General features: G+C 36.0%; 1 protein-coding gene across 1 annotated transcript in view; it reads left to right on the top strand.

The window, feature by feature from the left end:
• The first annotated feature begins 9,468 nt into the window (after nt 1-9,468).
• Nucleotides 9,469-17,298, top strand: part of LOC145783410 (cGMP-inhibited 3',5'-cyclic phosphodiesterase 3A-like) — a 40,127-nt gene continuing 32,297 nt past the window's right edge. Inside the window, exons 1-3 of the mRNA XM_082595277.1 lie at nt 9,469-10,303; nt 12,942-13,048; nt 13,296-13,372. Coding sequence (XP_082451403.1) covers nt 9,513-10,303; nt 12,942-13,048; nt 13,296-13,372 — 975 coding nt within the window. The 5' untranslated portion in view covers nt 9,469-9,512. The remainder of the gene's footprint in view (nt 10,304-12,941; nt 13,049-13,295; nt 13,373-17,298) is intronic.

The raw sequence follows: 17,298 nt of genomic DNA, 5'->3' as shown, positions 1-17,298 counted from the left end.
TGTGTCTTATCTTTTTTGTTCCTTGTGATTTTTGTTTTCTCTTCAAAATTTTCTTATTTTTATTTATTTATGTTTTCTTATCAATTGTTATCTGCGAGTATGTTAATGTTTTTCTCTGTAGTACCATGTGTACTGGACCAGAATACATTATTATTATTATTATTATTACAGTATATATCATATCTCAATTTTAAAATATGGTGTTTCGCTAACAAAACGGTTATATTTACCCACTGGTTGGTCCTTGCAGTCAAGGTACATTTTAGACCACAAACCTGTTACAAGATGAATCTGTTCAATACAGTCTGCAAATTATATCAGCTTGGCAGGTAGGGCAATGCTTTTCACACACAATGTTATATTGAACAGAAAAATATGTCATGGCTTCCGTGAGTGAAGCTGCTTAATCTGGCAATGCTTTTCACACAAAATACAATGAACAGAAAAATATATTGCTGTTTTTAAATCAAAATATAGTTATTACTATCTGAATTCTTAACAGCCTGTTTCACCTCAAACGGATCATCAGAAGGGTCTTATTCATTTGAATAATTTGCGTTATTCATTTGAATAAGACCCTTCTGATGATCCGTTTGAGGTGAAACAGGCTGTTAAGGATTCAGATAGTAATAACTATATTTTGATTTAATTCGCTCTGCTTTGCTTTTTTGCTTAGCATTGAGCACTTTTTGTAGTATTAATAGTTTTCATTGTTTTATTGTTGTTTTTATGCGCATGTTCGACATTTATTTGTTGTTAGTCCAGGTTTGCGTAGGCGAAAGCTTTACCAATAAATTATTTAAGTTTCCGAACATGACTGAGTTCACTTTTTCTAAAAAATAATTTGGCTTTTTTATTTTCATTTTGGCTGGAGTTTTAGGAAGTTTGGCTTTTTTGGTAATTTCAATCTAGCAACCTTGCTTTATAGCTCAATGTTGCAAATTTGCAACATGATGTACTGCTAAATATTTTGTGTTGGTTGTAAGCCTACTACTACCGTAGGTTACACCTTTTTGAAAAAAAAATCTGACAATTCCATTTTTTATTTTAGGTGCAACGAGTTGACCAATGTTACAGGTAACATGTGTAGCCTACTCTAGCATTACTGCAGTACCAGAATGACACAAAAAAAAAGATTCATTCAAAGTTATGAACCTGACCATAAGCACACATACGGTAATACAGCTTGTACAAACACCTTAGGCTCCGGAACCACTATCACCTCCAGCCCGGAGCTAAAGATGAAAAATATGGCTTGAGCCAGAGATCATTTTATCACTAGACGTTGCAGACCATTGGGCGCGAATGGCTTAAAATCAGCCTGTGTATGTACCTCCGTACCAGTATATACGTTAAATTGCTATAACATAGATATTGAAAAAGTTTGAAATGTTTTCACTTGTTTATTTATTTATGTTATTCAGATGAACAAATATAAAATAAAAAACATGTTAAACCCATTGACCTCACCTTTTATACCTAATAATAATGTTATGGTCTCATTTATTGTTGTCCAACCTGGAATCGATCTCAGATCTACCAGCAGCAGAGCCGCCTATGATTTCTAGAAAAATCCTGTCAAAATTAACTGCAACAACCTGTCAGCATGCTTCCCCTCCCCTATCAATGCAAAAATTGCAATTAGCAAGCAAGTGCCCAGAGTCAGAAAACCACATTCTTTGTAGATTTTCTTTGATAGCTAGACATTTGACTTGATAGTTTTTGTTGCAATACAAAGGCGTGCCAATCAGACCATGACGACCAAGCTTATTATTGGTGCGTAACTCTGTTTATTTAAAAGTTCTTCGGTGTTTCTTCAGCTATTCATATTGCAGAGAAAAAATCAAATAGCCTGCAAAGCTAGAACTGCACATGGGGTCAGTGGAGGCTTGTCTATAACCTACTTGTGTTAGCAGAAAATTTAGTTTAATTAATACTTTGTATCCGATAACCTACTTTCTATTTTATACTATACTTTCGATTTGAATATTAATATACTTTCTAATTTTCTATTTGATTCTATTTGAATAAGGACCTTCCGATCAGTGGCGTAGCCAAGGGGGGGGTTTTGGGGGTTACAACCCCCCTTTGGCACGCGTGTGACGTCACGATATTGAGAATGATGCGTTCAGTCTTTTTATGCTTGAGAATGATGCTTTCAGTCTAAAAAAAATTGCCAAATTTTTAACAAAACTGCATTAAAAGAGCGAGTTTTGCCAATACCAAACATCTCAGCCAGGAATTAGCAACAAGAAAACATAGAGACTTACCTTTATTTGCGAAAAATTCCGAAGAAAACATGATCTTATCCTTTTGCTATGCCACCTCTTTTTTTTTTTTTTTTGCACTGTCTGTTGTGGTATTTAGATAGCTATGGTACTATTTTATTCGTATTGTTTATAATTGTACTGTACTATTGTCGCAACAGACGAAATAAAAGGTTTCTCTCTCTCTCTCTCTCTCACCGGACAGCACCATTTTACAGGAATGTTCATACCCACATTTTTGTTGAAAATGCTCTCAGAATGCACCGAATTCAATGTAATTTTTCAAATTTTTTCTGGTGGAGGCCCCCAGACCCCCCGCTGCTGGGTCGTCAAAACCCCCCATTGAAAATTCCTGGCTACGCTACTGCTTCCGATGATCCCCCTTTTATGGTGAAAAAGGCTGCAGAGGATTTTAGTAAATAATAATTATATTTGATGTACTATAGGCTCCTTTCTATGTGCATTTTTAAGATACTGTTTCCCAAACACTGTTTTATCGATGCATATTTTGGTTGGTTGGTTTTGAATCTTTATCCTCGGACTGACCAACTGACAAAGCCTTGATCGATGCATATTTTAAACCTTTTATAGCTTTGTCCTCTTTTTTTGTTGGTTCCAAATTCGTTTAGTTTACATGATAGTTCTCTAAATGTTCGCGAAAGCAATGAAAAAATTCGTGTGTTTACTTATCGTTCTCTACTTCTCTACATGTTCGCGCCAGCAACACGCTTTGGCTTACTCTTTATAATTCTAAGTAGGCTAACTTGCGGTGAGTTTTAAATGAAAGTTTTCAACCCATGAAAGATTTTAGATTTCAAAATGTAACGACTTTGGGATGATAATATTTGTAGCTATGAATTAATGTAGCCTACTGGAAACTGAATTCATATATTATAGCCGAGGCTAGCCACAACCACAAGACACCTCGAATAGCCTACTAACTGCGCATCAGTAAATTCAGGGGGTGTTGTCAAACTCATACCAGTAGCGTTGACAGAGAGGTCCAAAGGGAACTTTTTAACCTGAGATGATTTTAGGGGCCCGTAACCTTTACAAGGAGCCTGGGAACTTCTAGAAACCACCACGTATTCTTTGGATACAGTGCGTGTTTCTTAAATATGTCTTCATTTGGGGCCCGAAGATTTACTTGGTAGGCTATCGGGCCTAAACCATCTTATCGGCCCTGCTCTTGCCGAGATCATTTGAGAGGTCCGAATACTTTCCGAGGATCGAAAACGAAGAAAATAAAGCTTTCATGAGAATTTAATCCTAGCAGTTTCGCATGCTTGAAGAAAGTAGAGTCTTTGAACCATTGACGCAGACCCGGTCACCGAGATTGTCAGGGAGAAGCTTTCGATTATTGAAGTGCTGTTGTGTGTGAATTATTCCACCCACTTGGTGTCGCTGAATAGAGAGCAGACCATGGAATTAAAAGTATCCGGAGTCAGGTTTTGTGGATTTCTGCTCCCCTCTGACTCCAAAACTGCCCCTTTCTGATAAAAAGAAGCAACCCCGAAAACACTGTTCTGAGAAAATTGATGAAACGCGTTTATTTTTACTCAATACAAAAGCATTAAACTGAAAGAACAAACTTTGCTGAAAGAGATGCTTCATATGTAGGCTAAGAGGTCTTTGTTTTGACAGAAATTTTTTTCCATATTTAAATGTTCCAATTTCCAGAAAAACTCATTTTCGCTAAAATGTGGGTTAGCCTAACCATAGCCTACTTCTTTTTGTCAGAAAGGGGCAGAAAAAGTCTGCGACTCCATAGGCTATATCCATTCCTGCTCTAAATACTTTAAAAATATGGACTCGAAACGCAAAACATAAACCACAATCCAGGTATTTTATTCCTTAGCAGCCTATATACCGACCTATAGCAGTAATGGCATCGTTCTTATTACCGGTAATTATCTTGCCATTAAAAGAAAAGCATACCTATTATTAAATAAAAAAATACTGCTGAGAAAATGAAACCACAGAAGTACACAAAAATAACAACTGTGGCAAGTAGGTAATCGTAAATATTTGTAGGCCTATGTTAAAATTAGTGGTTAAAAATGTCAACTGGTAAAAAAGAGACTTCGGCTCCAATCGTTACCACCGAGATAATTTATGATAATATGATGAGATAGAGTTATCTCTGTAGTAACGCTCCAATCTTGCTCCTATTTTTGCCAAGAATTTCAGACTTCGGCGCCACTTATATCGGCCCCATCGAAAACTGAGACTCCGGCTCCTGTAGGTCTACAGTCTAGCCTACACCTATAGCCTACTTGGAATTGCTCAAAAGGCATATCCCAAGAGTCGAACCAGCGCCGCCTGATCTTGAAGTGTTTTTGTTCCTGAAATCAGACGCTTAATCAACTGAGCCATTGAGTCGGACAAATGTGCCTATGTAGCGATCCAATAGTATAAATACGAAAAAGGAAAGACCATAAAAGGGCTCGCATGGCGGATGAACGGGGTCCGGGCGAATCGAATTGGTCGGCCTTCTAGGCAGAAATTATTTTCTCAACGGTCCTGCTGCGAACTGTATGCTACAGTTTGCGCTGTGGCGGCTTTTGTTCATTTACAATGTGGCGACTCAGACTGCAATATTAGCCGATCGATTACACATCCTTTAAAAGGCTGCGCCTCACGGCTACCTGGTTAGCCTCATGAACGCGCCGACCTTGAATAGAATAATTAGTAACTTAGGTATTTTTTATTTATTTGCATCAGACAAAACTGTCCGTCTTCATAATGCCGCAAACTTGTTCGTGCAATTTAATATAGGTTAGTAAATTTAATTCATTAACTGAGTAACTTAGTGAACACCAGTGGCGTAGCCAGAAAAAAAATTGGAGGGGGGGGCAAATATTTGATGATTTGAAGAGAATGACAAAGTGTTTGATTTGAGACATTGTCACGTGATGTGCGGTGGCGTATCCTGGTGGGTTTAGCAAGGGAAGCAATAAAAGTGGTGGGGGTTAATGCTTGCCGAAGGCACGCGTATTATAGGAGGGCCTGGGGGCATGCTTCCTCGGAAAAATTTTGCAAAATTACACTCAAATAATGAATTTTAGCGCTTTCTGAATACACTTTTAGGGTAATATTTGTATGAAATTTATTAGCAGATAAACAACTATTAATTTATTAAAGGTAGTTCTTACACACGAACGGGCAAAAACTGCGGCTAAAATTTGAGAACACAAAAACTGCACAAAAGCCCAAAAGAGTAAGCGATTCTGAAAGTGCTTCCGCAGATTAGTTAAAAGAAGCGTAAATCGCGTAAACTTTGCGCGATTTACGATTTGCAAAATTTATTGGTGTCTTTCCGTGTGTCTAAAACAAGTCCTGGGGGTGTTAATAACCAGATGTCTTGGAAAACGATATAAATTTCTACAAATTATATTATATTTTCAACAAAGGACTCAACTTCGGAATCCAAACTTTGAAAATTTGGGGGGGCCATGGCCCCTTTTGCCCCCTCCCCCCTGGCTACGCCAATGGTGAACACCAACGTTTTTTAAAAATTATTTGTTGGAGAAAAAGTTAGGCAGAGCCGCAGAGTTCGCCCCGATAGCTCAGTTGGTTCGCGCGTGTCTTCGTGAACGAAGAAGCTTCAAGATCAAGCAGCGCTGGTTCGACTCTCGGGGTGTGCGCTTGAGCAACGCATTCTAAGGACTGTTCTCCATTCAGCGGCACCTAATGGATGGAATAAATTTCCGGCAACAACACTTCAACAATCGGAATTCGGAAACTTCATTCTGTCATGAGTCAGTCTCTGTAACCAAGAAGAGCCTCTGCCGTGCGTATGCGAAACAACCAAGAATAACCTATCGAGATTCAAGGCTTTGTCAGTCCGAGAGTAAAGATTCAAAACCAACCAACCAGAGAAAAGTTTTTGTTTTCATCTAAAACCTGATCTACGAACTCACAAGAAATTACTTTTCTTGCTGTTATTCCATGCATTAACTGTCCTTCGCAATCCTGAGGCCAAGGAAATGATAGCAGATAGGCCCACTGGACTCAAGAGAGTTTGTATTATGGATGTTTGCAACAACATTGAGAATTAGCCTGTCTGAGTGCCCTTGAAGTTGTTATGTGTAGCCTACTGAATGTGAGGCCTAGTTATCAGTGTATCATACAGTGGAGATGTGAGGCCTAGTTATCAGTGTATCATACAGTGGAGATGTGAGGCCTAGTTATCAGTGTATCATACAGTGGAGATTTTTATCCAGAAAGTGTGTAGGCTTATTTTTTTGTAAACGGCAGTGCTTTGCTTCCTGCACATCGTTGGGCTAATGTGAAGTCATGTAGGTAGCCTAAAGAAGAAACTGTCCTCGTTTCCTTTGTTTTTTTTGTAAAAACGTTACTTGTCTTCATTGAACCCTTTGCAACCATGTTTGTCCTGACATAAACTTGAGGCCACAGCACTGTATAACAAGCTTAAGTCGCAATAATGTTAATCTAGTTTTGAACAAAAACCAAGCTTGTCTGAGTTTGTTTTCTATCCTTTAAAGTGGAGAACTTTAGAAAAGACTTATAGGCAACAGCTTTGGCCTATTTGGTGAAAGGGGAGAATAAACTTGTAAGAAATCATTAAGGCCCTGATCAAATGAATAAGGAAGACACCAGCTGCAATAACCAAGAAGCAGATTTTTGCTCCGATTTTGACGCAATACACAAGGCCCAAGTTTTTGCAACTTGTCCTACTGTCTAAATAATTACTTTCATTTTATTCTACCAGAGCCTAGGTTAAAATTGCTTATCTAAGTGTTTTCACATTTTTCAACATTTAAGCTTATAAACATTAAAAGTTATATTTGCTTAAGTTGTAGTACATAGGCTAGCCTACCAATTATAGTGAAAAATTGATTTGCGTTAAAAAGCAAAACACAGATAAATGGTGCTGTTAAAAATTAACTAGACTGAGTCCACATAAGATGTTTGGAATACTTTTTTTAGGTTACCTTCGGCTGATAACAGTCAATAGTTCTAAATAGCAGGTTCTCCACAGGTACACTTTGTTATTGCTTTGAATCTCACATTTTTATTTGTCATTTCTTGGTTAGAAACCATAGTTTTAAAAGCAGGGTTCATGTGTTTCATAAAACTTAATACCGGTACTCTTTTGCAGTTTTTCTGTTTGATTTTTGTTTTAACTCCTATGAAATTAATTTAGTGGCTTAGAATAAACCACATGTAATCAGCATAGTTAATCAATTGCTATGATTAGGCATTATTGCACTAATACCAATTAACATTCAAAACAATATTGTATATCTGCTTGGTGCTTACTGCTTCCATTGTGGTTTAAATTTGTTTTCATAAATATTTAAATAGAGGTATTACTATCACTAGCATTAGACCTACACTCCTACGGCACCTGCAAATGAAATTGCACAAAATGTCATATTGCTAATTGTGTACCGGTATATATATGTAGCTTAATAAATGTCAATAAACTAAATATAAATAAATAATAAACAATAATAATAATAAACAATAAAGTAATAATGAGCTAATAATATATGTAGCCTATATTTTATCTAAATATTTCCTTTTGTTACATTAGATTTTTTCAAAGTACCAGTGTTGTTCTTTCAACTACATTTACAGTTAAAGAATAGCTCACTTTTAAAAGATACCTTTGTTGGGCCTTGTTGCAGCAGCTGCAGTTTTTATTTACTCACCATTTTAACTGTTGATTTTGCAAATAAGTAGTGTATGACCTGGAAAGTGACCGCCTGTGTTTGTTTTGCAATATTGCTAGTGAAAAGGCTCACTGGTAATATAATATTTGACTTAGTTACTTTTATTTGTTTGAGTCTTGTAGCAAGGTTATAAGAGTCTTGGAAAAGCGTTTGTTGTTGCACTGCTGTTGAAAATGAACTGGTTGTATTCAGAATGTAGTGATTACCACACTTTTGCCTAACATTTTCCCTTTAAGACGATTCACTTGATTCCTTTGACCTACATAGGTGTAATCATCTTCTCTCCATCAGATACTGACAATTGTTAATGAGTTCAAATTTAATATTATTAACTGTTTTATCATAACAACAGGTTTGTGTAATGTTTGAAAGCAATTTTAGCAGTACCCGTATTTGATTGATAGCCTACTTAGAATAGTTTTCACCGAATTGAAATTTCTTTTTTGAAATGTTTTTTCACAAAGTGTTCAAGTTGTTTGAGACGTTTAGCCGTTGACATCATAGGCTTTATTACTACGGTACTGTTGATTGATAGTTTCACTTTCAAGTATCTACTTGTATTTTAAGTATATTGGCATTGCCCAGATTTAAGTGTATTATTATTACTGTTACTGATAGTGTTTAGCTTCTAGGTGGATAACTGTATGATATCTGCTGGATCTCATGGTTAAGTTTCCAAGCCTAAAACCAGAAGTTAGGGTTAAAAATTAGAATTTCTTGATTCAGTTCAGTCTTGCTTTCACTGTAATTCACTCAAATCACTTGCATTCATTTCATAATGATGTTTTGGTAAAGAGAAATAAACATTTCACTAACATTATTTTAACAAGTCAGTACCAACTGCATAGATGATGTACATTGCACAATGCATGAGTTATTAGTATTATCACTATTATTATTTTTCTTGCAAAAGTTGGAATATAAATTGTATATAATCCATGGAAATTTAATGTAACTATTTGGTTTCAGAAAGCTAAAACCTCAATTGCTAAGGCAACAGGGATCAGTTGTCAGTAGATGTAACAGAAAATATATTTCGCACTTGCTAGTGCATCGTCAGTTCTGATCTCAGAACTGAATCAGAACAAAGCGAGGCAGACTCCGACTCAGCTCAGCAGCAGCCTAGAGCAGTTAGCTATTTGGTTTCAGCTTACAAAAACATGTCACTATTACTTTCTGATTCAGTTACCTTCCGTTGAAGTGCATTATGTTTTTTAAAAAGGTCCAAATGTTAATGGCAAAGCTGTATATATATATAATAGAGTAAATTATATTTAAAAATACGAATTACTTTTATTTTACTTGTTACTACTTTTAATTAAAAGTGATGTCAATTTTGACAGGATTTTTCATTGAATTTCATATTTCAGTTTGTTTATGTGCATGATATGTTTGACTTTTTTTTTAGCTTAATCCACTGCCAAGCCAGTCATTAACTTACAACACTTTCATGTCTAAAATTACTGTTTGCAGATTTTAATTGTATTATGTAATTTGTGTCACTGAATTAACAATTTTTCTAATTTGGAATGATGTGGAAAAAATGAATATGAATGTTACACAGCCTGCTGATGTGGAAGATTATGCTCTGCAAACGTTCTTTTTATTTACTGGCATCTTTGTAATAACAAATGTGGCTGCCACTATGCAAAAAGCTTTAATCAAAGTTTGTGCTTCGAGAGAGCCTGAGTATGATTTTATGGGACCAGTAGTGTCAAAAACAAATAGTGAACACTGCAACAACGGCTTGACGTGTTACGAAAAAAATTGTTTACCAGTTCTGCACTGGTCAAAGGATGGACTTCGAAATCGAAACACCGTTAATTTTGTTGCTGACAGCCCAAGAAAACCTGTAAAAAGTAGTTATAATGTATATTCTATGAAAGAGCATTTCTCTTCTGCAGTTTCCGAGCATGAAGAAAAAAATTCCAATTCATGCCATCTCATGCTGATCAAGTTGTTATATATTTGCTGTGTGTTTGAAACTGTGTGCATGGTCATAAAAGCAATGTTTGCTGAAGACATTAAATATGCTGGAATTAAAAAGAATATCTACAACATTTCAGAACCCATTCAAGATTGTGTCATACTCAATAGAGTAGTGTTGGTTCAAAAGACATGTCTGTCCTCTTTGCTGGATTCCCTTAATTTCATGAGTTTATCTCTATTTCCAGTTATTTTTTACTTAACCTTACATTATTTCAAAACCTATTTCAAGCGCTCGGTCATTGTGATCATAATTCTTGTCTTTGTGCTGTTGTCAAGGTGTTTGGGATTTTTATTTTTTCCTCATTTTCTTTTACCTGTAAATTGGTATACCTACACATTACAAAGGTGAGTTTAAGCTTTGTACTTGTTTCTTTGTTGTAGTCAGAATCTATTTTAAAAGCAGTATTCTGGGTATAGTATTACTAATACGTACCGTGTGCCTTTATTTAGCTGGTTACCCATCAGATGTGCCTTACACTCCGTGCTTTATGGGACAGACAGTTTCAGTGCAGCCGTATGTAGACCGAGTACAATACTAACTCCTTTTCCTCAATGCTGAGTGTTAATCGGGAATAAAATTTAATGTTATTTTTAGTATAAGGTCTTTGCGGTGAACTGACAGCGTGTTGAACCCATGTCTATAAACTCAGAGGCAATCTCTTCATCCACTAAGTCACCGAGCTGGCATATATCCCAGGGTTGATCTCTAAGTGGTCAAAACTGGTTTTGACCACTAAGCGGTTTAAACCAGGATTTAACCGGTGAAAACTAGGTTTAAACCGGTCAAAACCCAGAAAAATATTTTTATGTAGTGAATGGTCGGCTACCTGGAAATATAAAAGCAGTTGTGAGTTGTGACCATTTTGATATGCAGGCCTCGAAATAGCTGGCAGCCATGGCGCCTGAACTTTCATTAATGGCTGCCAATGCCGACCTGCCAGGCAGCCACAGATGGTTGCCTGTAAAATTCGTACGAAAGATTATATTTATCTTGGATTTTTCTCTTGTTTCAGCGCCGCCAAAAACAAGACATCAAACAGCGTTAAGACTACTACCTTAATTACATGTCGTGCTACGTCTTATGTGCTACGCAACGGGAGGGCAAATGTTGCGCAAATTTTATGGCAAAATTGATGGCAAATGTTTTTCATAAAAAAAATTTTGTTGGAATAAATTCTTGTACTTCAGTTGGCTGTGCAAATGGTTCATCGTTCTACCAAGCATTTTTTGGTTCATCAGAAACTTATTTTTTTAGAATTTGAATTTTCTCAATAATTAAAATAACCAACTGATTGAAATATCAAAAATAAACAGAGAAATTGAATATTTTTTGTTCCAAATCCAGCATTTAGGTTATTGTTGATCAAAACAAAATATAGTTGAACATCATTACTAAACATGGAGGGTAATATTTTTAATTCAATTGAAAAGCAACTTGATTCATACATTAAAGGGGTTTTGACCAGTAATAGGTGGTCAAAACTGCCCGGTTTAAACCAGGTTTTAACCGGTTTGAACCGATCAACCCTGATATATCCGTGTAATATTGTTTACAAATGTGGATAATTTTGACTCATTCACTGGGGAACACTTGTCTCAATGATTTGTTGCCATCAGTTTTTTGACCAATCGTGTACAAAACGATTATTGTTAATGAGAGCAATTGTCCCAGTATATATATATTACCAGAATGGCCCGTTTCAGTGAGTCCGATTCGGTGAGTCCGATTCGGTGAGTCCGATTCGGTGAGTCCGATTTGGTGAGTTCCCTATTCGGTGATTTTTTGAATTTTTTTTTAAATTATCGGGTACCGTAGCCTAATTATCATTGCCGTTTTAGGGTTAGGGGGGTATTATTTCAACGTTTAGCGACGTTAAAACGATGTAAAAGCGGCAATGATAATTAGGCTGCAGTACCCGATAATTTTCAAAAAAAATTTCAAAAAATCACCAAATAGAGAACTCTCCGAAAAAGGCTCTCACCGAATAGGGGACTCACCGAATCGGACTCACCGAGTAGTAGCGGACCCATATATTACAGTGAAACGTGTGGTAAGTCACAGTCTATTCATTGTATTGATCTACTACCAGGCTGATAACTTTTGTCGTTACTTTTTGTGTTGCTTTTGTGCAAACCATCACAGTGGCAACCCGACGATTTGAACAATACTTTTGGCTGTATTGTCCAGGAAAGACAACTGTAAACTTGTTGCTAATCATGGACGATCGTTCAGACGTTCACACACATCTAAAGATCTTGACGATCGCTCGCTAAGCTTTTTTTATACTAATTTAACTTTCAATACATCATCTGATAATTAGTAAAAGTAGCCAGAAGCCATACTAAAAATTTCCGCCATCATGCATAAGTTTTCGGTAATGATCAATTTTAAACTGTTTGTCTGCATGTGCGCTATGATTTATTGAATTTCGTAATTCAAATGTGTGCTTCACCAACACTGCTTCTTGCGATCATTTGAGAAAGTGAATTTGAAAAAATTCTGTCACAGTTATAAACTACCGTTCATTTTAACATTATTCTTCAAGTCTAGATGAAACGTTTTTTTAGCCTAATGCTGAAAGGTACTGGCATGCTGCTAAAGGCGAAGCTCAATTTATTATATATATGTTTTAACAGTTGAAACAATGAAAACTATTAATACTACAAAAAGTGTTCAATGCTAAGCAAAAAAGCAAACCAGAGCGAATTAAATCATTATTATATATTCATATATTAAATAATTATAATAATTCATATATTAAATCATTATTATAGATTCTATTTGAATACGAACTTCTGATGATCCGTATAGGTGAAACAAGCTGTTAAGGATTCAGATAGTAATAACTATATTTGATTTATTTTAACAGTTGTGTATCAGGAATTAGAATTTCTGTTGTTTCTTGAATGTATAGTGTGAAAACCTTTATGACAATATGACATCCTCAATAGCAACTTAATATTATTTTTTTATTCTGCCTAGTGTGCTATCTTCATGGCTGGTATACTTCTCCATGATTATTGGAACGAAACTGTCCTTCCATGAGGATCCTCGATTAGCACAAATGGGAACTGAAGACCATACAAAAGGTTGTCTTATGATTATCTATCTCTCAGATATCTTTACGTGCTCTGACACTGATTTTTTTAAAACATTATCACGCTTTAATTCATTGTGTTTGTATGGAGTGAGCCACTTTTTGAACTGGGTCAGACCAAAGGCTTTAAAAGTGTGTAGTTTGAATGGTGTGTCAATGGCATAATGTACTCATGTGTTGGTGAACTTCATTGGGTCACGCAATGATGATTTTTTGATCAAAACCTTTCTTGTATTTAGCTGCAGTTGTTCCCGGTGACTTATGTAACGACAAGGCCTGGGCTTCAGAAGGCGTCACTGCAAAAACAACCAAGAAAGTAAGTTCTTGTTTTTTGTTTTTGAGTGTCAATAACTTGCTACTAACCATACGTTGTTTCAACGAAACTTGCATAATATACGAACTTTCGTTACTTTAGTCATAAAAACGTCATGTTTTGTGGTATATGTATTACAGTATATGCAAATGCATTAATAATAATTGCTGTCTAGTGTGTATTATAATAATGGTATCGAGCATAAACCTAGTTGAATGTACCGTCAATTACTAAATGTTATGAACATTGTGTTTGATTTTAAAATTATTCTATGACCTTTTTCAGTGTCTTCATTTTCACCTTGTCATTTATATGTATATAACAAAATCAGCTTTCCAGTTTAAAATGTCATTGGTATAACTATATTACCAATGTACATCAAACATAGTTATTACTTTCTAAAACCTCTACAGCCTGTTTCACCCTAAAAGGGAGATCATCTGAAGATCCTTTAAAATATGCAAAAACAATGAATCGGTAATTAATACTTGAAAAGATATTAAACAGGTTGGTCTCCATTTGAACGTCTTAACTGAGGCTTTGGATCCGATGGAGGTAGTCCTTTGTAATTCTGAGGATTTTTTTGCAGATTAAATTAAGATTATAATGTTTAATATCTTTTCAGGTATTACCGATTTATTGTTTTTGCATATTTTAAAGGACCTTCTGATGATCCCACTTTTAGGGTGAAACAGGCTGTAGAGGTTTTAGAAAGTAACAAGTAATAACTATATTTGATATAATTTGCTCTGCTTGGCTGTTTTGCTTGGACTTTTTGTAGTATGATAATTAATAGTATTTATTGGTAAATATTACCAAAGTATGTAAAGCACAGTCGTTTTTCGCATGGGAGTCACGTTTTCTATCAGCCGTGCAGTGTAACTTGTCCAGTGTAACTTGCAAGCACTGAACATGCACGGAGATTGTGAAATCAACCGTTGAATGACTGTAGCAATTACGTAGATTGACTTCGTCGATTAGGGAAACGTTGCGTAGGAATGTGCGTGCTTTTACTCATCCTGTCTGTAATGTCCTGCCTGTTTTAATGAATGCATGCTCTTTTATGCCACGACTGCACGACGTAATTGCTCGCCAGTAGTAGGCAGCTGTACGGTGCACAAAAGCGTTTTTGCAGTGAGACCTTATATATGAAGGTGAGCAAAAGGCTGCGAGTTTCCTCTGTGCTTTTTTGATTGCAAAATTTCCCTTAACAAAGCGTTTTTATTTGAATCATCTATATTATTTTCTAACATAATCAGATAGTTGACTTATGAAATCTAGCGCAAGAAAAAAGATTTCGTTACTTTTTTTTATCAAATCGTTCCCCAACTTGCTTGTAAACCTTTCTTTATTGTGAACATTTTCCAAAAAATGAAATAACGCGACTGTCTACTACAGTGGCTTCTAAGCCCCAACTGTGAAAGGGGATTTCGGTGAAATATGATAGGGACTTTCCGAATTTCAAATGACAGGCATTTCCAAATATCTGTCTCAGTGTATTTTTTAAAACTTTGTAAATTATGCATCGTGGAAGGATATAATATAAGTTTGTTGAATTTCCGGTTGCCCAGTTATGAGCATTGCTGTAATTTGAAAATTGTCGGGCAGTTGATTAATTATTTTTGAAATTTCACAGAAAACGTGGCTATTTCAAAATTGTATGTATAAATATGGTTTGAATACACAGTAGTCGATTGTTCGCGAATAGATGTGAGGTGGTTGATCCATTTGCTGTTCCAAACTACATTTGTGACTTCGTTTTGCCAAAACCAAACTTTACCTGTATTTTATGCGTTATTTTGTTCAACGAGGATGCACAAAAAGTAGTGCAACTATACCATAGTTTTGGATAATCAAAGATGCTTTAACTTAGCTCTACTCAGACAGCCTGCAGACGTTGAGTCAATGTAAAACAATTCATTTGCTGTCTGAGTAGGCGACATCCCAACAGAATGGTTTCTAGATTATGATTTGTAGTGGAAAGAAAAGTGTATGTTGAGTTTTTTCTTCTCAGCCAAAATGCAGCAGTGTTCCCATATGTCCATTTTACATAGATTCTTCGTGTACCAAAAAAAGAACAGTTATTTTAACGCAGAAGAAGCAAACAGATTTGTAGATTGGGCGGCTAATGCTGCATGTCCCAGTCAGCTAACCAATTCTCTTTTACATTGATTCAACGTCTACAGACGATTCGATGTCTGTAGTCGGTGAATCAATGCAAAAACCCAAACAGCAAAATCCGTCATTTTTACATTGGTTCGTCTGCAGACGTTGAGTCAATGTAAAAATAACGGATTTTGTTGTTTAGGAAAGGTCTGATTTTCGGGATAGAGTGCTGACTTCTTGGAATTCCATTCCTTGTCAAGAGTCTCTATCGTTTTGTTTTTAATTGCATCTTGTGTGTAGATTCTTTGATGGGAAAATTTGTATACAAGTTCGTCAACACTTTAATTACGACAATGCTGTTTACAATAGTCATCAAGCTGCTGGCGGGTGGTGCTTATTTAAGAATTTCCATTTCTATATTAAGAAAAATACGAGGTAATAAGCGACGGTGCCAATTGTCAATGCAGGTATTCTTTGTAAGCTGCTGCTTTTAAGCCACAACTGTGTATTTTGCGAAGAAAGCAATGTTCAGGTGAGCTGCATAGTTGTTTGACAATGGAATATAGGTAAGCTGCCAGAATTCTAGGAATTTTGAGATTTTTTCAATTCCATGTGATGTCATTGTCGATAGTGACGTAATTGGTGCGGGACTGCAAAATCATATTTTGACAGTGTTGTGACATTGGAAAACGTTTAACAACAGCAAGTTTTTGACACCAATGCTTCACCATTTTGTTGATTGGGGTGCACGCAGACTAGGTGTTATAAAGCTGATGCTGCACTTTCTTTTACTAGATAATCCTATTAGATGGATTACTGAGGGTATCAAAATCTTGCAAAGCATGCTTTGGTCCATCACCACCACATTATTTTTGTCTTTTTGTCACGAATCAGCGTCGTAAATTAAGAGAGAATTTTTATTGATCTCTTTTATGGTTTTGATGGCCAATTGCTCTTCAGCTGCTACTCAAGTGCAAAGTTCTTCCGTACGTTTAGCATCCCTTGTTCAAACATTGTAAAACAGATCAAGCGTTAGAAATGGCTTAAAAAGTCCATGAGTCCAGTTGTCAGTTCACAGCCGAGTTGTATTCCTAGAAGTCAGTTCAAAACTTGCCACTTATCAAACATGAATGGTTGTTTTTTATGCATCATTCATGCATTCTCCTGCAAAGACATGACTTGACAAATGTTTCAGTCTTTGAAGTGTTGTAGTGTGAAGAGACTATAAGTATCTTCAGACAACAAAATCCGTTATTTTTACATTGATTCAACGTCTACAAACGTTGAATCAATGTAAAAATGACGGGTTTTGCTGTCTGGGATTGTTCGGTTGCGAGTTTTTATTTGAACAGTTACACTTTCAAGTTTTGGGTTCATGCTTCAGCTGTTTTTCTTATTGCTGTATTTCCGCAACAACGATTTCGAGTTTGGAGAGTGTAACATGTGAGAGGATTAATGAAATGTCGTCAGCCTTACTGATAACCGAGAGATATCACAGCTTGCATCCTGAACTTTATGAACTGGTGCCGCTTACATGCAACTACAATCGTTGGCAATGTTCAAAATGCAGAAATTAAGCTTATGCTTCTATAAGATGAAACTATGAGTTTAGCTTCTAAATCTTGGTCCTCACTGGCCTTCATTGTATTCTCTTTATTAAACTTGACTAAGCGTTTCAACCATTTTTCTCTTTTATAGAAATATCATCTGCTTTTTAGAGGTGGAAAAAAGCATCAAATACAGTATTTTTATTTTTGAAAGCATCTTAATAGAAAATATGCCGATGCTCAGTGCAAAAACGAGTCCGGATATTAATTATCAGC

Source organism: Aplidium turbinatum, chromosome 14 (assembly GCF_918807975.1).
Source record: "Aplidium turbinatum chromosome 14, kaAplTurb1.1, whole genome shotgun sequence".
Taxonomy (NCBI): domain Eukaryota; kingdom Metazoa; phylum Chordata; class Ascidiacea; order Aplousobranchia; family Polyclinidae; genus Aplidium; species Aplidium turbinatum.
Note: the sequence above shows the minus strand (reverse complement) of the source record. Positions and strands in the feature narration are given on the sequence as shown.